Here is a 22,306-nt window from a genome sequence, read left to right on the forward strand (position 1 = left end):
AATAACAAATAAACAACGGTTAAAAACAAACAGAAAACCAACATGTGTCTAATCAAATCAAAAAACACTAACATCTATATATATATTCACATATATTTTGTTTATAATAAAAAACTAGTAGAAATGTATAATAATGAAGTATTAAGGGAGGAAAAAAAGGATACAAAAAGTATTCCTGAAAAAGGCTATGTACAAGCTACATTCTACATACTGTACTGTGAATAATAAGCCATAGAAATGATGCATATTTCAGTGACGAAGGCTATGTTGCTGCCTAAAAAGCCATCAGAGTAGTGAAAGTATCCCCATGTGGCCACAGTGAGAGAGCTGGATGAGGCTTATCATTATAGAACATATGGGATTTACAGTATCTTCAGGAAGCCCACGATTAGTGTTTTAATAACGATCCTTCTTTAGTGAGTTATATATGGGCCCTGGTCAAACGCTGGCCACTACATAGGGAATAGAGGCCCTGGTCAAACGCTGGCCACTACATAGGGAATAGGGCCCTGGTCAAACGTTGGACACTACATAGGGAATAGAGGCCCTGGTCAAACGTTGGACACTACATAGGGAATAGGGCCCTGGTCAAACGCTGGACACTACATAGGGAATAGGGCCCTGGTCTAATGCTGGACACTACATAGGGAATATGGGCCCTGGTCTAATGCTGGACACTACATAGGGAATAGGGCCCTGGTCTAATGCTGGACACTACATAGGGAATAGGGCCCTGGTCAAACGTTGGACACTACATAGGGAATAGGGGCCCTGGTCAAACGTTGGACACTACATAGGGAATAGGGCCCTGGTCAAACGTTGGACACTACATAGGGAATAGGGCTCTGGTCAAACGTTGGACACTACATAGGGAATAGGGCCCTGGTCAAACGTTGGACACTACATAGGGAATAGGGCCCTGGTCTAAAGTAGTGCACTATATAGGGAATAGGGCTCTGGTCTATAGTAGTGCACTATATAGGGAATAGGGCCCTGGTCTATAGTAGTGCACTATATAGGGAATAGGGTGCAATTTGGGAAAGAGAGTTTCAATTGACTGGCAATACAGTCATTGTTAGATTCTGGAATATTGATATGGAAATACCAAATAAATCCTTATTAAATAATGCATGACAATAATACCACATTATATCCCTTTAAGGATAATTTACCAGCTGTGGTAATATACAGTATGTGCAAATTTAGAACAACAATATGACCCATTTGGTTATTTGTTTACTGTGTTTAAGTAGCTAATTCATACGGTCTATAATCACAATATCTATCTTAAGATAAGTCTTCAAAACGGAACTCAACGGCACATTGTGAAATAACGATGATGTGTTTGTTTGGGTGTGAAAAACATTAGTCCCCAAGAAAGACGCCATTCCTTATCGTGTCTCTTTTCAAACCGTTGAAACGACCAGAGAAATCCAGTTCAAGTTGTTTTGATAAGTGCCTTTTTTTGGGGGGCTTCTTCTCCCCCCCCCCTGTCTATGACATGAAACAGTATATTAGGAGAATAAATATCGTAACTGATAGTACTTAGCAAACCAAAGGAACAGCGTGGAGATGAGTGTATCTAGTGAAGGCCTGGGTCTAGGTTTGTGCTAACGTTCCACTCCTCGTCACTACGACTCCTAGTCATGCCTAACATGTCTGAGGGTGGAATGTTAACACAAACACGACTGTGTTTCAGGCTAGGTCTGGTCTGGGGGAGGACAGAAAGCAACAATTATTTCCTAAATTCTTAAACAATATTGCAAGGTAATGATAAGCCACATCCAAATAGTAGGAATGAATTCTCTATAAACTACCTTTTAACCCTCCCCCACCCCCACATAAGTGCCATCCATCTGAATACATGTAAGGGATACTTTCAGGGTCCTGGAATGACGACAATGTACTTCTTGGCGGCGTCCCAAATGGCAGCCTATTCCCTTTGTAGTGCACTGCTTTAGACCAGGGCCTTAAAGGGGATAGGCTGCCGTTTGGGCTGCAGGCCTAGTTTAACACTAGCATAGCGACCCCCTGATAAACTGACTGTAGTAAAATGACAATTTTTTTCTTAAAAAATATTTCTAGCAATTATTCTGTACACTTTAAGTACAGGCAAAAACCAATGCTGACTGTTTCAGTCTGTCTGTTAGCCCAGCACCAATCAAAGGAAAGGAGATGGAGACGGGGCCAGTTCATAGGCTAAGAGTACTGCAGGAGCCAATGGCAATGATCCTCAGTGAGTCACTTCCTGTTACAGGAGGAGCTTCCCGTTGCGGTGGATCTTGAGGATCTTTCCTAGTCTCTGTTTGGCCGTCGCCATGCCTTTCTTTAGCCGCTTCGCTGAGGGGCACATAGAGGCAGAAAGCAGAAATCTTAGAAAAACAAATCAGGAATTCAACAGTGATTAACTCTTAGATTGATTAGTACAATGTGGATGTGAAAAATGAGGGCACAAGTATAAATATAGTAAGGGAAACCAGTGTATATGACATGATTAGCAGTATATATAGTAGGGGCACCAGGATATATAATAGGGGCACCAGGATATATAATAGGGGCACAAGGATATATAATAGGGGCACCAGGATATATAGTAGGGGCACCAGGATATATAATAGGGGCACCAGTGTATATAATAGGGGCACCAGGATATATAATAGGGGCACCAGGATATATAATAGGGGCACCAGGATATATAGTAGGGGCACCAGGATATATAGTAGGGGCACCAGGATATATAATAGGGGCACAAGGATATATAATAGGGGCACCAGGATATATAATAGGGGCACCAAGATATATAATAGGGGCACCAGGATATATAGTAGGGGCACCAGGATATATAGTAGGGGCACCAGGATATATAATAGGGGCACCAGGATATATAGTAGGGGCACCAGGATATATAATAGGGGCACCAGGATATATAGTAGGGGCACCAGGATATATAATAGGGGCAGCAGTGTATATAATAGGGGCACCAGTGTATATAATAGGGGCACCAGTGTATATAATAGGGGCACCAGTGTATATAATAGGGGCACCAGGATATATAGCTCAGTTGGTAGAGCATGGTGTTTGCAACACCAGGGTTGTGGGTTCAATTCCCACGGGGGGCCAGCACAGAAAAATAATGTATGAAATGAAATGTATGCATTCACTGCTGTAAGTCGCTCTGGATAAGGGCGTCTGCTAAATGACTAAAATGTAAATGTAAATATAATAGGGGCACCAGGATATATCATAGGGGCACCAGTGTATATAATAGGGGCACCAGGATATATAATAGGGGCACCAGTGTATATAATAGGGGCACCAGGATATATAATAGGGGCACCAGGATATATAATAGGGGCACCAGTGTATATAATAGGGGCACCAGGATATATAATAGGGGCACCAGGATATATAATAGGGGCACCAGGATATATAATAGGGGCACCAGGATATATAGTAGGGGCACCAGGATATATAGTAGGGGCACCAGGATATATAGTAGGGGCACCAGGATATATAATAGGGGCACCAGTGTATATAATAGGGGCACCAGGATATATAATAGGGGCACCAGCCTATATAATAGGGGCACCAGGATATATAGTAGGGGCACCAGGATATATAATAGGGGCACCAGTGTATATAATAGGGGCAGCAGTGTATATAATAGGGGCACCAGTGTATATAATAGGGGCACCAGTGTATTTAATAGGGGCACCAGTGTATATAATAGGGGCACCAGTGTATATAATAGGGGCACCAGGATATATAATAGGGGCACCAGGATATATAGTAGGGGCACCAGGATATATAGTAGGGGCACCAGGATATATAATAGGGGCACCAGGATATATAATAGGGGCACCAGGATATATAATAGGGGCACCAGTGTATATAACAGGGGCACCAGTGTATATAACAGGGGCACCAGTGTATATAACAGGGGCACCAGTGTATATAACAGGGGCACCAGTGTATATAACAGGGGCACCAGCATATATAACAGGGGCACCAGCGTATATAACAGGGGCACCAGTGTATATAATAGGGGCACCAGGATATATAATAGGGGCACCAGGATATATAATAGGGGCACCAGGATATATAATAGGGGCACCAGTGTATATAGTAGGGGCACCAAGATATATAATAGGGGCACCAGTGTATATAACAGGGGCACCAGTGTATATAGTAGGGGCACCAGGATATATAATAGGGGCACCAGGATATATAATAGGGGCACCAGGATATATAATAGGGGCACCAGGATATATAATAGGGGCACCAGTGTATATAATAGGGGCACCAGTGTATATAGTAGGGGCACCAGGATATATAATAGGGGCACCAGGATATATAATAGGGGCACCAGGATATATAATAGGGGCACCAGTGTATATAATAGGGGCACCAGTGTATATAGTAGGGGCACCAGGATATATAATAGGGGCACCAGTGTATATAGTAGGGGCACCAGTGTATATAACAGGGGCACCAGTGTATATAACAGGGGCACCAGTGTATATAACAGGGGCACCAGTGTATATAACAGGGGCACCAGTGTATATAACAGGGGCACCAGTGTATATAACAGGGGCACCAGTGTATATAACAGGGGCACCAGGGTATATAACAGGGGCACCAGTGTATATAACAGGGGCACCAGTGTATATAGGTGAATCGTCCCCGGTCTATCCGGCTAGAAGGTCCATTTAGTATCAATGGAAAGCAACAGTTAATATTGTTAGCGGTGAGGCGTAAATTACTTGAAAGGCTCTTTACTGAACTTTACCACACCAACCAACAGTACGGAATGCATGTGTGGTATTTCCCTGTGGACGAAATCACTTACCTTCGCCCTTCGCATCACCTTTTCCTGCTCCTCCCGCTCCTCCCGCTCCTCCTGCTCCTCCCGCTCCTCCTCCTCCTCCGGCTCCTCGCTCTCCCTTGGCCGTGTTGTTGTTGTTATTGTTGTGAGATGATGAAAATGTTGAGGGTCGTCTCTGCGTAAGGAAGACTCCGGGGGCCATGGGCTGGGGCCCCACAGCCTGCTTCCCTCCTGCCCCAGAGGAGTATTCATGGTCGGTCTGACCTGGCTCGGAGTCCCGGCCCGCGTCTGGTTCTGGAGAACTGCTGTCCCTGCTCAGCTTCCTCACTGGCTCCTCATCTTCCTCCTCCTCCTCCCTCACGGCAGCAGGGGGCTTCTTTTTTGTGCTCTTCTGCTTTTTCTTGGTCTTCTGCTGCTCCTTCTGGGAAAAACAAATATTAACACAGAACCCCAGAGCCCTAACCCTGAGGTGAGACGACTAGAGGAACATAACCCTGAGGAGAGACGACTAGAGGAACATAACCCTGAGGAGAGACGACTAGAGGAACATAACCCTGAGGAGAGACGACTAGAGGAACATAACCCTGAGGAGAGACGACTAGAGGAACATAACCCTGAGGTGAGACGACTAGAGGAACAACACTCTACCCAGCTAACCTGGTGAGTTCCCCCCTCAACAACGCTCTTCCCAACTAACCTGGTGAGTTCCCCCCTCAACAACGCTCTACCCAGCTAACCTGGTGAGTTCCCCCCTCAACAACGCTCTTCCCAACTAACCTGGTGAGTTCCCCCCCTCAACAACGCTCTTCCCAACTAACCTGGTGTGAGAGTTTGGCTGCGGCAGCCGCCAGTCCGGTCTCAATGGAAGCCACTCGCGCTCCTTCTCTGGCCGGCCTCGCCTGACGAAGCACAGAGGGACCGACACGCGCTGCAACCACAGAGACACCATACCACTCACTTCACAGCTCAGACAATACATGCATCTATACGGAACAAAAACATAAAACAATTTCAAAGACTTTACTGAGCTACAGTTCATATAAGAAATTCAGTCAATTGAAATAAATTAATTTGGCCCTAATCTATGGATTGGGAATACAAATATGCATCTGTTGGTCACAGATACTTTAAAAATTCAAAAGGCACTCGCATATCTGAGCTACCTTTGTTGCAGGTGCATGGTAACAAATAAGAAACCGGCACACTGCTCTGGATAGTATCACTGCTCTGGATAGTATCACTGCTCTGGATAGTATCACTGCTCTGGATAGTATCACTGCTCTGCTCTGGTTAGTACCACTGCTCTGGATAGTATCACTGCTCTGGATAGTATCACTGCTCTGGATAGTATCACTGCTCTGCTCTGGTTAGTACCACTGCTCTGGATAGTACCACTACTCTGCTCTGGATAGTATCACTGCTCTGGATAGTATCACTGCTCTGGATAGTATCACTGCTCTGCTCTGGATAGTATCACTGCTCTGGATAGTATCACTGCTCTGCTCTGGTTAGTATCACTGCTCTGGATAGTACCACTACTCTGCTCTGGATAGTATCACTGCTCTGGATAGTACCACTGCTCTGGATAGTACCACTGCTCTGGATAGTATCACTGCTCTGGATAGTACCACTGCTCTGGATAGTACCACTGCTCTGGATAGTACCACTGCTCTGGATAGTACCACTGCTCTGGATAGTATCACTGCTCTGGATAGTATCACTACTCTGGATAGTATCACTGCTCTGGATAGTATCACTGCTCTGGATAGTATCACTGCTCTGCTCTGGATAGTACCACTACTCTGGATAGTACCACTGCTCTGGATAGTATCACTGCTCTGCTCTGGATAGTACCACTGCTCTGGATAGTATCACTGCTCTGGATAGTACCACTGCTCTGGATAGTACCACTGCTCTGGATAGTACCACTGCTCTGGATAGTACCACTGCTCTGGATAGTATCACTGCTCTGGATAGTATCACTACTCTGGATAGTATCACTGCTCTGGATAGTATCACTGCTCTGGATAGTACCACTGCTCTGGATAGTACCACTGCTCTGGATAGTATCACTGCTCTGGATAGTATCACTGCTCTGGATAGTATCACTGCTCTGGATAGTATCACTACTCTGGATAGTATCACTGCTCTTTAATAAGCTTCACGTATCGGCCTCAAGGCCTTCGTCAGAGCTTTTGTGAGTGTTTATAATTTCTGTTCAATGAATCTAATGTGGTTGGAGTCGAGAGAAAAAAAGCAAGTGTTACCAAATTTAACAATGTGCATTTCATACATTTTCAAATAATGTGTATACATAAAACGTATTAAACAAGTCTGTAAAAACCACAAGGAGGACATCGACCTATCAAGTACGTTTTCATAAATCACTGGGTACAGTGCAAGAAAAAAACCTCAGAGAAGGCTGAAGTGGTGGCATTAATTCATGTTCACAACATAACATACATAGGCATCTCATCATTAAGACCTTTAGGAAACGTCTTAACTTTCACTAAAGCCACAAAATCTAAAAGTAGACATGTCATGTTTTAGGTCATTAAAATGTACTGCGACTGGATAATCCCCGACGTTTCCACTGATTATGCTTTTATGTTAATTAATTCTCTGTTTGGGAGGTTTTACCGACATAGCACAGCCCACGTGGACATTTAATCATGTAAATAACATGGGTGGTGAAGCACGTAATAATGTCATTTATTTGGAAACGTTTTCCTGTATGTGGGTGGCAGAAACATTCACACTTCACCTCATATTGTTGCTCTGTGCTCATCCTCCTGCATTAATAGCTACCATTCGTAAGAGGACGTAAAAGAGCCTGGCTCATTTTGGCTGGTAGTTGGTGAGTTCTTAAATTCAGCTGGCAGAACTGAGTCCCATGATAAAACAAGCCAGCGTTCCCTGCTGGTCCCATTATAAAACAAGCCAGCGTTCCCTGCTGGTCCCATTATAAAACAAGCCAGTGTTCCCTGCTGGTCCCATGATAAAACAAGCCAGCGTTCCCTGCTGGTCCCATTATAAAACAAGCCAGCGTTCCCTGCTGGTCCCATTATAAAACAAGCCAGTGTTCCCTGCTGGTCCCATGATAAAACAAGCCAGCGTTCCCTGCTGGTCCCATTATAAAACAAGCCAGCGTTTGTTGCTGGTCCCATGATAAAACAAGCCAGCGTTCCTTGCTGGTCCCATGATAAAACAAGCCAGTGTTCTTGCTGGTCCCATTATAAAACAAGCCAGTGTTTGTTGCTGGTCCCATGATAAAACAAGCCAGTGTTCCTTGCTGGTCCCATGATAAAACAAGCCAGTGTTCCTTGCTGGTCCCATGATAAAACAAGCCAGTGTTCCCTGCTGGTCCCATGATAAAACAAGCCAGTGTTCTTGCTGGTCCCATGATAAAACAAGCCAGTGTTTGTTGCTGGTCCCATGATAAAACAAGCCAGTGTTCCCTGCTGGTCCCATTATAAAACAAGCCAGTGTTTGTTGCTGGTCCCATGATAAAACAAGCCAGTGTTCCTTGCTGGTCCCATGATAAAACAAGCCAGTGTTTGTTGCTGGTCCCATGATAAAACAAGCCAGTGTTCCCTGCTGGTCCCATTATAAAACAAGCCAGTGTTTGTTGCTGGTCCCATGATAAAACAAGCCAGTGTTCCCTGCTGGTCCCATGATAAAACAAGCCAGTGTTCCCTGCTGGTCCCATGATAAAACAAGCCAGTGTTCTTGCTGGTCCCATGATAAAACAAGCCAGTGTTTGTTGCTGGTCCCATGATAAAACAAGCCAGTGTTCCCTGCTGGTCCCATTATAAAACAAGCCAGTGTTTGTTGCTGGTCCCATGATAAAACAAGCCAGTGTTCCTTGCTGGTCCCATGATAAAACAAGTCAGCGTTTCCTTGACAGCATCTTTGCACGAGTTAAAGTCTATGTGGTGGTGAACATTCCAGAAAGTCCTTGAGCCCTAGTTAGTCATTTTTTTTGGTAGCAGTTCATCCGTTTCACCTAATGCCAAATGAAGAGCTTCATCCACACATTGTGGAGAATAGCCTCTTCTTAGAAACCTATTGTGCATCTCTGTTTTTTCTAGATAATCCTCTGTGGAGAATGGCAGTCTGAAAAACTGGCTTCTTGGAAGTCCTCTTTTTAATGGCTCAGGGTGGAAGCTGTCCCCCTGTAATGGAGGATTTCTGTCCGTTTCTTTTCTATACAGAGTTGTAAACAGGGTTCCAATTGATTTCTCAATTCACATATCGAAGTAATGAACACGTTTAGTGTCACTTTCAACAGTGAATTAGAGATTGGGGTCAATGTCATTGAGTAGTGCCATAAAATCTAACAGATCTTCTCATGGTCCTCACTATATGTAAAACATGTCCTCAATATATCCATACCACTGAAGGAATTTATTCAAAAATGTATTTTTGTTTTCATTGCTAACAAAACGTTCTTCAAAATGACCCACATAAAGGTTAGCAAAGGAGAAATGCTCACCAACAGGGATATAAACACATTTGTCTCACAAAATTTGCAAGACATTTCTGGGATCTTTTATTTCAGCTCATGAAACATGGGACTGACACTTTGTATGGAGTGTCTGAACCTTTCCTCTATACAGTATTAGTGACAGGTGTAGTATACCTGTGGGGCTGTATGGAGTGACAGGTGTAGTGTACCTGTGGGGCTGTATAGTGACAGGTGTAGTGTACCTGTATGGAGTGACAGGTGTAGTGTACCTGTGGGGCTGTATGGAGTGACAGGTGTAGTGTACCTGTGGGGCTGTATGGAGTGACAGGTGTAGTGTACCTGTGGGGCTGTATGGAGTGACAGGTGTAGTGTACCTGTGGGGCTGTATGGAGTGACAGGTGTAGTGTACCTGTGGGGCTGTATGGAGTGACAGGTGTAGTGTACCTGTATGGAGTGACAGGTGTAGTGTACCTGTGGGGCTGTATGGAGTGACAGGTGTAGTATACCTGTGGGGGGTATGGAGTGACAGGTGTAGTATACCTGTGGGGCTGTATGGAGTGACAGGTGTAGTGTACCTGTGGGGTTGTATGGAGTGACAGGTGTAGTGTACCTGTGGGGCTGTATGGAGTAACAGGTGTAGTGTACCTGTGGGGCTGTATGGAGTGACAGGTGTAGTGTACCTGTGGGGCTGTATGGAGTGACAGGTGTAGTGTACCTGTATGGAGTGACAGGTGTAGTGTACCTGTATGGAGTGACAGGTGTAGTATACCTGTGGGGCTGTATGGAGTGACAGGTGTAGTGTACCTGTATGGAGTGACAGGTGTAGTGTACCTGTGGGGCTGTATGGAGTGACAGGTGTAGTGTACCTGTGGGGCTGTATGGAGTGACAGGTGTAGTGTACCTGTGGGGCTGTATGGAGTGACAGGTGTAGTATACCTGTGGGGCTGTATGGAGTGACAGGTGTAGTATACCTGTGGGGCTGTATGGAGTGACAGGTGTAGTGTACCTGTGGGGCTGTATGGAGTGACAGGTGTAGTGTACCTGTGGGGCTGTATGGAGTGACAGGTGTAGTGTACCTGTGGGGCTGTATGGAGTGACAGGTGTAGTATACCTGTGGGGCTGTATGGAGTGACAGGTGTAGTATACCTGTGGGGCTGTATGGAGTGACAGGTGTAGTGTACCTGTGGGGCTGTATGGAGTGACAGGTGTAGTGTACCTGTATGGAGTGACAGGTGTAGTGTACCTGTGGGGCTGTATGGAGTGACAGGTGTAGTGTACCTGTGGGGCTGTATGGAGTGACAGGTGTAGTGTACCTTGGGCTGTATGAGTGGCAGGTGTAGTGTACCTGTGGGGCTGTATGGAGTGACAGGTGTAGTGTACCTGTGGGGCTGTATGGAGTGACAGGTGTAGTGTACCTGTGGGGCTGTATGGAGTGACAGGTGTAGTGTACCTGTGGGGCTGTATGGAGTGACAGGTGTAGTACCTGTGGGGCTGTATGGAGTGACAGGTGTAGTGGACCTGTATGGAGTGACAGGTGTAGTATACCTGTGGGGCTGTATGGAGTGACAGGTGTAGTGTACCTGTGGGGCTGTATGGAGTGACAGGTGTAGTGTACCTGTATGGAGTGACAGGTGTAGTATACCTGTGGGGCTGTATGGAGTAACAGGTGTAGTGTACCTGTGGGGCTGTATGGAGTGACAGGTGTAGTGTACCTGTATGGAGTGACAGGTGTAGTGTACCTGTGGGGCTGTATGGAGTGACAGGTGTAGTGTACCTGTGGGGCTGTATGGAGTGACAGGTGTAGTGTACCTGTATGGAGTGACAGGTGTAGTGTACCTGTGGGGCTGTATGGAGTGACAGGTGTAGTGTACCTGTGGGGTTGTATGGAGTGACAGGTGTAGTGTACCTGTGGGGCTGTATGGAGTGACAGGTGTAGTGTACCTGTATGGAGTGACAGGTGTAGTGTACCTGTGGGGCTGTATGGAGTGACAGGTGTAGTGTACCTGTGGGGCTGTATGGAGTGACAGGTGTAGTGTACCTGTGGGGCTGTATGGAGTGACAGGTGTAGTGTACCTGTATGGAGTGACAGGTGTAGTATACCTGTGGGGCTGTATGGAGTGACAGGTGTAGTGTACCTGTATGGAGTGACAGGTGTAGTGTACCTGTGGGGCTGTATGGAGTGACAGGTGTAGTGTACCTGTGGGGCTGTATGGAGTGACAGGTGTAGTGTACCTGTGGGGCTGTATGGAGTGACAGGTGTAGTGTACCTGTGGGGCTGTATGGAGTGACAGGTGTAGTGTACCTGTGGGGCTGTATGGAGTGACAGGTGTAGTGTACGTGTGGGGCTGTATGGAGTGACAGGTGTAGTATACCTGTGGGGCTGTATGGAGTGACAGGTGTAGTGTACCTGTGGGGCTGTATGGAGTGACAGGTGTAGTGTACCTGTGGGGCTGTATGGAGTGACAGGTGTAGTGTACCTGTGGGGCTGTATGGAGTGACAGGTGTAGTATACCTGTGGGGCTGTATGGAGTGACAGGTGTAGTATACCTGTGGGGCTGTATGGAGTGACAGGTGTAGTGTACCTGTGGGGCTGTATGGAGTGACAGGTGTAGTGTACCTGTATGGAGTGACAGGTGTAGTGTACCTGTGGGGCTGTATGGAGTGACAGGTGTAGTGTACCTGTGGGGCTGTATGGAGTGACAGGTGTAGTGTACCTGTGGGGCTGTATGGAGTGACAGGTGTAGTGTACCTGTGGGGCTGTATGGAGTGACAGGTGTAGTGTACCTGTGGGGCTGTATGGAGTGACAGGTGTAGTGTACCTGTATGGAGTGACAGGTGTAGTATACCTGTGGGGCTGTATGGAGTGACAGGTGTAGTGTACCTGTGGGGCTGTATGGAGTGACAGGTGTAGTGTACCTGTATGGAGTGACAGGTGTAGTATACCTGTGGGGCTGTATGGAGTAACAGGTGTAGTGTACCTGTGGGGCTGTATGGAGTGACAGGTGTAGTGTACCTGTATGGAGTGACAGGTGTAGTGCACCTGTGGGGCTGTATGGAGTGACAGGTGTAGTGTACCTGTATGGAGTGACAGGTGTAGTGTACCTGTGGGGCTGTATGGAGTGACAGGTGTAGTATAGCTGTGGGGCTGTATGGAGTGACAGGTGTAGTGTACCTGTATGGAGTGACAGGTGTAGTGTACCTGTGGGGCTGTATGGAGTGACAGGTGTAGTGTACCTGTTGGGGCTGTATGGAGTGACAGGTGTAGTGTACCTGTGGGGCTGTATGGAGTGACAGGTGTAGTGTACCTGTGGGGCTGTATGGAGTGACAGGTGTAGTGTACCTGTGGGGCTGTATGGAGTGACAGGTGTAGTGTACCTGTGGGGCTGTATGGAGTGACAGGTGTAGTGTACCTGTAGGGCTGTATGGAGTGACAGGTGTAGTGTACCTGTGGGGCTGTATGGAGTGACAGGTGTAGTGTACCTGTGGGGCTGTATGGAGTGACAGGTGTAGTGTACCTGTGGGGCTGTATGGAGTGACAGGTGTAGTATACCTGTGGGGCTGTATGGAGTGACAGGTGTAGTGTACCTGTATGGAGTGACAGGTGTAGTGTACCTGTATGGAGTGACAGGTGTAGTGTACCTGTGGGGCTGTATGGATTGGACAGGTGTAGTGTACCTGTGGGGCTGTATGGAGTGACAGGTGTAGTGTACCTGTGGGGCTGTATGGGAGTGACAGGTGTAGTGTACCTGTGGGGCTGTATGGAGTGACAGGTGTAGTATACCTGTGGGGCTGTATGGAGTGACAGGTGTAGTGTACCTGTGGGGCTGTATGGAGTGACAGGTGTAGTGTACGTGTGGGGCTGTATGGAGTGACAGGTGTAGTGTACCGTGGGGCTGTATGGAGTGACAGGTGTAGTGTACCTGTGGGGCTGTATGGAGGTGACAGGTGTAGTGTACCTGTGGGGCTGTATGGAGTGACAGGTGTAGTGTACCTGTGGGGCTGTATGGAGTGACAGGTGAAGTATACCTGTGGGGCTGTATGGAGTGACAGGTGTAGTGTACCTGTGGGGCTGTATGGAGTGACAGGTGTAGTGTACCTGTATGGAGTGACAGGTGTAGTGTACCTGTATGGAGTGACAGGTGGTAGTATACCTGTGGGGGCTGTATGGAGTGACAGGTGTAGTGTACCTGTGGGGCTGTATGGAGTGACAGGTGTAGTGTACCTGTGGGGCGTTATGGTGGACAGGTGTAGTGTACCTGTATGGAGTGACAGGTGTAGTGGACCTGTGGGGCTGTATGGAGTGACAGGTGTAGTGTACCTGTGGGCTGTATGGAGTGACAGGTGTAGTGTACCTGTGGGGCTGTATGGAGTGACAGGTGTAGTGTACCTGTGGGGCTGTATGGAGTGACAGGTGTAGTGTACCTGTGGGGCTGTATGGAGTGACAGGTGTAGTGTACCTGTGATGCTGTATGGAGTGACAGGTGTAGTGTACCTGTATGGAGTGACAGGTGTAGTGTACCTGTATGGAGTGACAGGTGTAGTGTATCTGTGGGGCTGTATGGAGTGACAGGTGTAGTGTACCTGTGGGGCTGTATGGAGTGACAGGTGTAGTGTACCGTGGGGGCTGTATGAGTGACAGGTGTAGTGTACCTGTGGGGCTGTATGGAGTGACAGGTGTAGTGTACCTGTGGGGCAGTATGGAGTGACAGGTGTAGTGTACCTGTGGGGCTGTATGGAGTGACAGGTGTAGTGTACCTGTGGGGCTGTATGGAGTGTCAGGTGTAGTGTACCTGTGGGGCTGTATGGAGTGTCAGGTGTAGTGTACCTGTGGGGCTGTATGGAGTGTCAGGTGTAGTGTACCTGTGGGGCTGTATGGAGTGTCAGGTGTAGTGTACCTGTGTGGGCTGTATGGAGTGACAGGTGTAGTGTACCTGTGGGGCTGTATGGAGTGACAGGGTGTAGTGTACCTGTGGGGCTGTATGGAGTGACAGGTGTAGTGTACCTGTGGGGCTGTATGGAGTGTCAGGTGTAGTGTACCTGTGGGGCTGTATGGAGTGACAGGTGTAGTGTACCTGTGGGGCTGTATGGAGTGACAGGTGTAGTGTACCTGTGGGGCTGTATGGAGTGTCAGGTGTAGTGTACCTGTGGGGCTGTATGGAGTGACAGGTGTAGTGTACCTGTGATGCTATATGGAGTGACAGGTGTAGTGTACCTGTGGGGCTGTATGGAGTGACAGGTGTAGTGTACCTGTGATGCTGTATGGAGTGACAGGTGAAGTATACCTGTGGGGCTGTATGGAGTGACAGGTGTAGTGTACCTGTGGGGCTGTATGGAGTGACAGGTGTAGTGTACCTGTGGTGCTGTATGGAGTGACAGGTGTAGTGTACGTGTGGGGCTGTATGGAGTGACAGGTGTAGTATACCTGTGGGGCTGTATGGAGTGACAGGTGTAGTGTACCTGTGGGGCTGTATGGAGTGACAGGTGTAGTATACCTGTGGGGCTGTATGGAGTGACAGGTGTAGTGTACCTGTGGGGCTGTATGGAGTGACAGGTGAAGTGTACCTGTGGGGCTGTATGGAGTGACAGGTGTAGTATACCTGTGGGGCTGTATGGAGTGACAGGTGCAGTGTACCTGTGGGGCTGTATGGAGTGACAGGTGTAGTCTACCTGTGGGGCTGTATGGAGTGACAGGTGTAGTGTACCTGTGGGGCTGTATGGAGTGACAGGTGTAGAGTACCTGTATGGAGTGACAGGTGTAGTGTACGTGTGGGGCTGATGGAGTGTCAGTGTAGTGTACCTGTGGGCTGTATGGAGTGTCAGGTGTAGTGTACCGTGGGGCTGTATGGAGTGACAGGTGTGTACCTGTGGGGCTGTATGGAGTGACAGGTGTAGTGTACCTGTGGGGCTGTATGGAGTGACAGGTGTAGTGTACCTGTATGGAGTGACAGGTGTAGTGTACGTGTGGGGCTGTATGGAGTGTCAGGTGTAGTGTACCTGTGGGGCTGTATGGAGTGTCAGGTGTAGTGTACCTGTGGGGCTGTATGGAGTGACAGGTGTAGTGTACCTGTGGGGCTGTATGGAGTGACAGGTGTAGTGTACCTGTGGGGCTGTATGGAGTGACAGGTGTAGTGTACCTGTATGGAGTGACAGGTGTAGTGTACCTGTGGGCTGTATGGAGTGACAGGTGTAGTGTACCTGTGGGGCTGTATGGAGTGACAGGTGTAGTGTACCTGTGGGGCTGTATGGAGTGACAGGTGTAGTGTACCTGTATGGAGTGACAGGTGTAGTGTACCTGTGGGGCTGTATGGAGTGACAGGTGTAGTGTACCTGTGGGGCTGTATGGAGTGACAGGTGTAGTGTACCTGTGGGGCTGTATGGAGTGACAGGTGTAGGGTGTACCTGTATGGAGTGACAGGTGTAGTATACCTGTGGGGCTGTATGGAGTGACGGTGTAGTGTACCTGTGGGGCTGTATGGAGTGACAGGTGTAGTGTACCTGTGGGCTGTATGGAGTGACAGGTGTAGTGTACCTGTATGGAGTGACAGGTGTAGTGTACCTGTGGGGCTGTATGGAATGACAGGTGTAGTGTACCTGTGGGGCTGTATGGAGTGACAGGTGTAGTGTACCTGTATGGAGTGACAGGTGTAGTATAACCTGTGGGGCTGTATGGAGTGACAGGTGTAGTGTACACTGTGGGGCTGTATGGAGTGACAGGTGTAGTGTACCTGTGGGGCTGTATGGAGTGACAGGTGTAGTGACCTGTATGGAGTGACAGGTGTAGTGTACCTGTGGGGCTGTATGGAGTGACAGGTGTAGTATACCTGTGGGGCTGTATGGAGTGACAGGTGTATGTACCTGTGGGGCTGTATGGAGTGACAGTGTAGTGTACCTGTGGGGCTGTATGGAGTGACAGGTGTATGTACCTGTGGGGCTGTATGGAGTGACAGGTGTAGTGTACCTGTGGGCTGTATGGAGTGACAGGTGTAGTGTACCTGTGGGGCTGTATTGAGGGACAGGTGTAGTGTACCTGTGGGGCTGTATGGAGTGACAGTTGTAGTGTACCTGTGGGGCTGTATGGAGTGACAGTTGTAGTGTACCTGTGGGGCTGTATGGAGTGACAGGTGTAGTATACCTGTGGGGCTGTATGGAGTGACAGGTGTAGTGTACCTGTGGGGCTGTATGGAGTGACAGGTGTAGTATACCTGTGGCGCTGTATGAAGTGACAGGTGTAGTGTACCTGTGGGGCTGTATGGAGTGACCGGTGTAGTGTACCTGTGGGGCTGTATGGAGTGACAGGTTTAGTGTACCTGTGGGGCTGTATGGAGTGACAGGTGTAGTGTACCTGTGGGGCTGTATGGAGTGACAGGTGTAGTGTACCTGTATGGAGTGACAGGTGTAGTGTACCTGTATGGAGTGACAGGTGTAGTGTAACCTGTGGGGGCTGTATGGAGTGACAGGTGTAGTGTACCTGTGGGGGCTGTATGGAGTGACAGGTGTAGTGGTACCTGTGGGGCTGTATGGAGTGACAGGTGTAGTATACCTGTATGGAGTGACAGGTGTAGTGTACCTGTGGGGCTGTATGGAGTGACAGGTGTAGTGTACCTGTATGGAGTGACAGGTGTAGTGTACCTGTGGGGCTGTATGGAGTGGACAGGTGTAGTGTACCTGTGGGGCTGTATGGAGTGACAGGTGTAGTGTACCTGTGGTGCTGTATGGAGTGACCAGGTGTAGTGTACCTGTGGGGCTGTATGGAGTGACAGGTGTAGTGTACCTTGGGGCTGTATGGAGTGACAGGTGTAGTGTACCTGTGGGGCTGTATGGAGTGCAGGTGTAGTGTACCTGTGGGGCTGTATGGAGTGACAGGTGTAGTGTACCTGTATGGAGTGACAGGTGTAGTGTACCTGTGGGGCTGTATGGAGTGTCAGGTGTAGTGTACCTGTGGGGCTGTATGGAGTGTCAGGTGTAGTGTACCTGTATGGAGTGACAGGTGTAGTGTACCTGTATGGAGTGACAGGTGTAGTATACCTGTGGGGCTGTATGGAATGACAGGTGTAGTGTACCTGTATGGAGTGACAGGTGTAGTATACCTGTGGGGCTTTATGGAGTGACAGGTGTAGTGTACCTGTGGGGCTGTATGGAGTGACAGGTGTAGTATACCTGTGGGGCTTTATGGAGTGACAGGTGTTGTGTACCTGTGGGGCTGTATGGAGTGACAGGTGTAGTATACCTGTGGGGCTGTATGGAATAACAGGTGTAGTGTACCTGTGGGGCTGTATGGAGGACAGGTGTATGTACCTGTGGGGCTGTATGGAGTGACAGGTGTAGTGTACCTGTGGGGCTGTATGGAGTGACAGGTGTAGTGTACCTGTGGGGCTGTATGGATGACAGGTGTATGTACCTGTGGGGCTGTATGGAGTGACAGGTGAAGTGTACCTGTGGGGGCTGTATGGAGTGTCAGGTGTAGTGTACCTGTTTGGAGTGACAGGTGTAGTGTACCTGTATGGAGTGACAGGTGTAGTGTACCTGTGGGGCTGTATGGGGTGACAGGTGTAGTGTACCTGTGGGGCTGTATGGAGTGACAGGTGTAGTGTACCTGTATGGAGTGACAGGTGTAGTATACCTGTGGGGCTGTATGGAGTGACAGGTGTAGTGTACCTGGGGGCTGTATGGAGTGACAGGTGGTGTGTACCTGTGGGGCTGTATGGAGTGACAGGTGTAGTGTACCTGTATGGAGTGACAGGTGGATGTACCTGTGGGGCTGTAGGGAGTGACAGGTGTAGTGTACCTGTGGGGCTGTATGGAGTGACAGGTGTAGTGTGCCTGTATGGAGTGACAGGTGTAGTGTACCTGTGGGGCTGTATGGAGTGACAAGTGTAGTGTACCTGTGGGGCTGTATGGAGTGACAGGTGTAGTGTACCTGTGGGGCTGTATGGAATGACAGGTGTAGTGTACCTGTGGGGCTGTATGGAGTGACAGGTGTAGTGTACCTGTGGGCTGTATGGAGTGACAGGTGTAGTGTACCTGTGGGGCTGTATGGAGTGACAGGTGTAGTGTACCTGTATGGAGTGACAGGTGTAGTGTGCCTGTATGGAGTGACAGGTGTAGTGTACCTGTGGGGCTGTATGGAGTGACAGGTGTAGTGTACCTGGGGGCTGGATGACAGGTGTAGTGTACTGTGGGGCTGTATGGAGTGACAGGTGTAGTGTACCTGTGGGGCTGTATGGAGTGACAGGTGTAGTGTACCTGTGGGGCTGTATGGAGTGACAGGTGTAGTGTACCTGTGGGGTTGTATGGAGTGACAGGTGTAGTGTACCTGTATGGAGTGTCAGGTGTAGTGTACCTGTGGGGCTGTATGGAGTGACAGGTGTAGTGTACCTGTATGGAGTGACAGGTGTAGTGTACCTGTGGGGCTGTATGGAGTGACAGGTGTAGTGTACCTGTGGGGCTGTATGGAGTGGACAGGTGTAGTGTACCTGTGGGGCTTGTATGAGTGACAGGTGTAGTGTACCTGTGGGACCTGTATGGAGTGACAGTGTAGTGTACCTGTGGGGGCTGTATGGAGTGACAGGTGTAGTGTACCTGTGGGGGGGCTGTATGGAGTGACAGGTGTAGTGTACCTGTGGGGCTGTATGGAGTGACAGGTGTAGTGTACCTGTAAGTATGGGTGGGAGTGACAGGTGTAGTGGTACCTGTGGGGGGTCGGTAAAAACTGTATGGAGTGACAGGTGTAGTGTACCTGTGGGGCTGTATGGAGTGACAGGTGTAGTGGTACCTGTGGGGCTGTATGGAGTGACAGGTGTAGTGTACCTGTGGACTGTATGGAGTGACAGGTTGTAGTGTACCTGTGGGGCTGTATGGAGTGACAGGTGTAGTGTACCTGTGGGGGCTGTATGGAGTGACAGGGGTAGTGGTACCTGTGGGGGCTGTATGGAGTGACAGGTGTAGTGTACCTGTATTGAGTGACAGGTGTAGTGTACCTGTGGGGCTGTATGGAGTGACAGGTGTAGTGTACCTGTGGTGCTGTATGGAGTGACAGGTGTAGTGTACCTGTGGGACTGTATGGAGTGACAGGTGTAGTGTACCTGTGGGGCTGTATGGAGTGACAGGTGTAGTGTACCTGTGGGGCTGTATGGAGTGACAGGTGGTAGTGTACCTGTGGGGGCTGTATGGAGTGACAGGTGTAGTGTACCTGTGGGGCTGTATGGAGTGACAGGTGTAGTGTACCTGTGGGGCTGTATGGAGGGACAGGTGTAGTGTACCTGTGGGGCTGTATGGAGTGACAGGTGTAGTGTACCTGTGGGACTGTATGGAGTGACAGGTGTAGTGTACCTGTGGGGCTGTATGGAGTGACAGGTGTAGTGTACCTGTGGGGGCTGTATGGAGTGACAGGTGTAGTGTACCTGTGGGGCTGTATGGAGTGACAGGTGTAGTGTACCTGTATGGAGTGACAGGTGTAGTGTACCTGTGGGGGCTGTATGGAGTGACAGGTGTAGTGTACCTGTGGGGCTGTATGGAGTGACAGGTGTAGTGTACCTGTGGGGCTGTATGGAGTGACAGGTGTAGTGTACCTGTGGGACTGTATGGAGTGACAGGTGTAGTGTACCTGTGGGGCTGTATGAGTGACAGGTGTAGTGTACCTGTGGGGCTGTATGGAGTGACAGGTGTAGTGTACCTGTGGGGCTGTATGGAGTGACAGGTGTAGTGTACCTGTATGGAGTGACAGGTGTAGTGTACCGTGGGGCTGTATGGAGTGACAGGTGTAGTACCTGTGGGGCGTATGGAGTGACAGGTGTAGTGTACCTGTGGGGCTGTATGGAGTGACAGGTGTAGTGTACCTGTGGGGCTGTATGGAGTGACAGGTGTAGTGTACCTGTGGGGCTGTATGGAGTGACAGGTGTATGTACCTGTGGGCTGTATGGAGTGACAGGTGTAGTTACCTGTGGGCTGTATGGAGTGACAGGTGTAGTGTACCTGTGGGCTGTATGACAGGTGTAGTGTAACCTGTGGGGCTGTATGGAGTGACAGGTGTAGTGTACCTGTGGGGCTGTATGGAGTGACAGGTGTAGTGTACCTGTGGGGCTGTATGGAGTGACAGGTGTAGTGTACCTGTGGGGCTGTATGGAGTGACAGGTGTAGTGTACCTGTGGGGCTGTATGGAGTGACAGGTGTAGTGTACCTGTATGGAGTGACAGTGTAGTTTACCTGTGGGGCTGTATGGAGTGACAGGTGTATGTACCTGTGGGGCTGTATGGAGTGACAGGTGTAGTGTACCTGTGGGGCTGTATGGAGTGACAGGTGTAGTGTAGCTGTATGGAGTGACAGGTGTAGTGTACCTGTGGGACTGTATGGAGTGACAGGTGTAGTGTACCTGTGGGGCTTGTGGAGTGACAGGTGTAGTGTACCTGTGGGGCTGTATGGAGTGTCTGAACCTTTCCTCTTCTTGGATCTGGATTTGAAGACAGGGTTATCCTCTTCGGACTCTAGAGAGGGGTAAACTAGAACAAACACACCATCTGGTTAATGAACACTCACAGACCCACAGCTCAACACTGCCTGCCTGCCTGCGAGCTTCAAGTTCCTTGGCGTCCACATAATCAACAAACTAACATTTATTTTACCTTACCTCAACATGGTCCAAACACACCAAGACAGTCGTGAAGAGGGCACGACAAAACCTATTCCCCCTCAGGAGACTGAAAAGATTTGGCATGGGTCATCAGATCCTCAAAAGGTTCTACGGCTGCACCATCAAGAGCATCCTGATTGGTTGCATCACTGCCTAGTATGGCAACTGCTCGGCCTCCGACCGCAAGGCACTACAGAGGGTAGTGCGTACGGCCCAGTACATCACCGGGGCCAAGCTTCCTGCCATCCAGGACCTCGATACCAGGCGGTGTCAGAGGAAGGCCCCAAAAAGTGTAAAAGACTCCAGCTCCCTATTTATAGACTGTTCTCTCTGCTACCGCACGGCAAGCTGTACCGGAGCGCCAAGTCTAGGTCCAAAAGGCTTCTAAACAGCTTCTACCCCCAAGCCATCAGACTCCTGAACAGCTAATCAAATGGTTTCCCAGACTATTTGCCATTGCCACACCCCCCTTTTACACTGCTGTTACTCTCTGTTATTATCTATGCTTAGTCACTTTAATAACTCTACCTACATGTACATATTACCTCAATTACCTCGACAACGTTGACCTGCACATTGACTCTGTACCGGTACCCCCTGTATATAGCATCCACATTGACTCTGTACTGGTACCCCCTGTATATAGCATCCACATTGACTCTGTACCGGTACCCCCTGTATATAGCCTCCACATTGACTCTGTACCGGTACCCTGTATATAGCCTCCACATTGACTCTGTACCGTACCCCTGTATATAGCCTCCACATTGACTCTGTACCGGTACCCCCTGTATATAGCCTCCACATTGACTCTGTACCGTACCCTGTATATAGCCTCCACATTGACTCTGTACCGGTACCCCCTGTATATAGCCTCCACATTGACTCTGTACCGGTACCCCCTGTATATAGCCTCCACATTGACTCTGTACCGTACCCCCTGTATATAGCCTCCACATTGACTCTGTACCGGTACCCCCTGTATATAGCCTCCACATTGACTCTGTACCGTACCCCCTGTATATAGCCTCCACATTGACTCTGTACCGTACCCCTGTATATAGCCTCCACATTGACTCTGTACCGGTACCCCCTGTATATAGCCTCCACATTGACTCTGTACCGTACCCCTGTATATAGCCTCCACATTGACTCTGTACCGGTACCCCCTGTATATAGCCTCCACATTGACTCTGTACCGTACCACCCCTGTATATAGCCTCCACATTGACTCTGTACCGGTACCCCCTGTATATAGCCTCCACATTGACTCTGTACCGGTACCCCCTGTATATAGCCTCCACATTGACTCTGTACCGTACCCCCTGTATATAGCCTCCACATTGACTCTGTACCGGTACCCCCTGATATAGCCTCCACATTGACG

General features: G+C 49.0%; 1 protein-coding gene across 1 annotated transcript; it reads right to left on the minus strand.

Moving 5' to 3' along the window:
* Window positions 1-1,460: 1,460 nt before the first annotated feature.
* Window positions 1,461-21,376, minus strand: LOC115151157 (lysine-specific demethylase phf2). The gene is made up of 5 exons (XM_029695169.1): window positions 21,367-21,376; window positions 20,696-20,788; window positions 5,644-5,753; window positions 4,850-5,246; window positions 1,461-2,340 (listed from the first exon to the last, which is right to left on the minus strand). The coding sequence occupies exons 1-5, from the start codon at window positions 21,374-21,376 to the stop codon at window positions 2,252-2,254; spliced, it is 699 nt and encodes a 232-aa protein (XP_029551029.1). The 3' UTR covers window positions 1,461-2,251.
* Between the last annotated feature and the right edge of the window lie 930 nt (window positions 21,377-22,306).

This window comes from Salmo trutta, chromosome 16, assembly GCF_901001165.1.
Source record: "Salmo trutta chromosome 16, fSalTru1.1, whole genome shotgun sequence".
In the NCBI taxonomy this organism is placed as follows: domain Eukaryota; kingdom Metazoa; phylum Chordata; class Actinopteri; order Salmoniformes; family Salmonidae; genus Salmo; species Salmo trutta.

Bases quoted from the DNA above. Each gene is read 5' to 3' on its own strand.
- LOC115151157 (XM_029695169.1), bottom strand. The intron at 5,247-5,643 runs GTTAGTTGGGAA...TGTTTTTCCCAG, and splicing joins CAGCCAAACTCTCACACCAG to AAGGAGCAGCAGAAGACCAA. The intron at 2,341-4,849 runs GTAAGTGATTTC...TGTGCCCCTCAG, and splicing joins AGGTGATGCGAAGGGCGAAG to CGAAGCGGCTAAAGAAAGGC.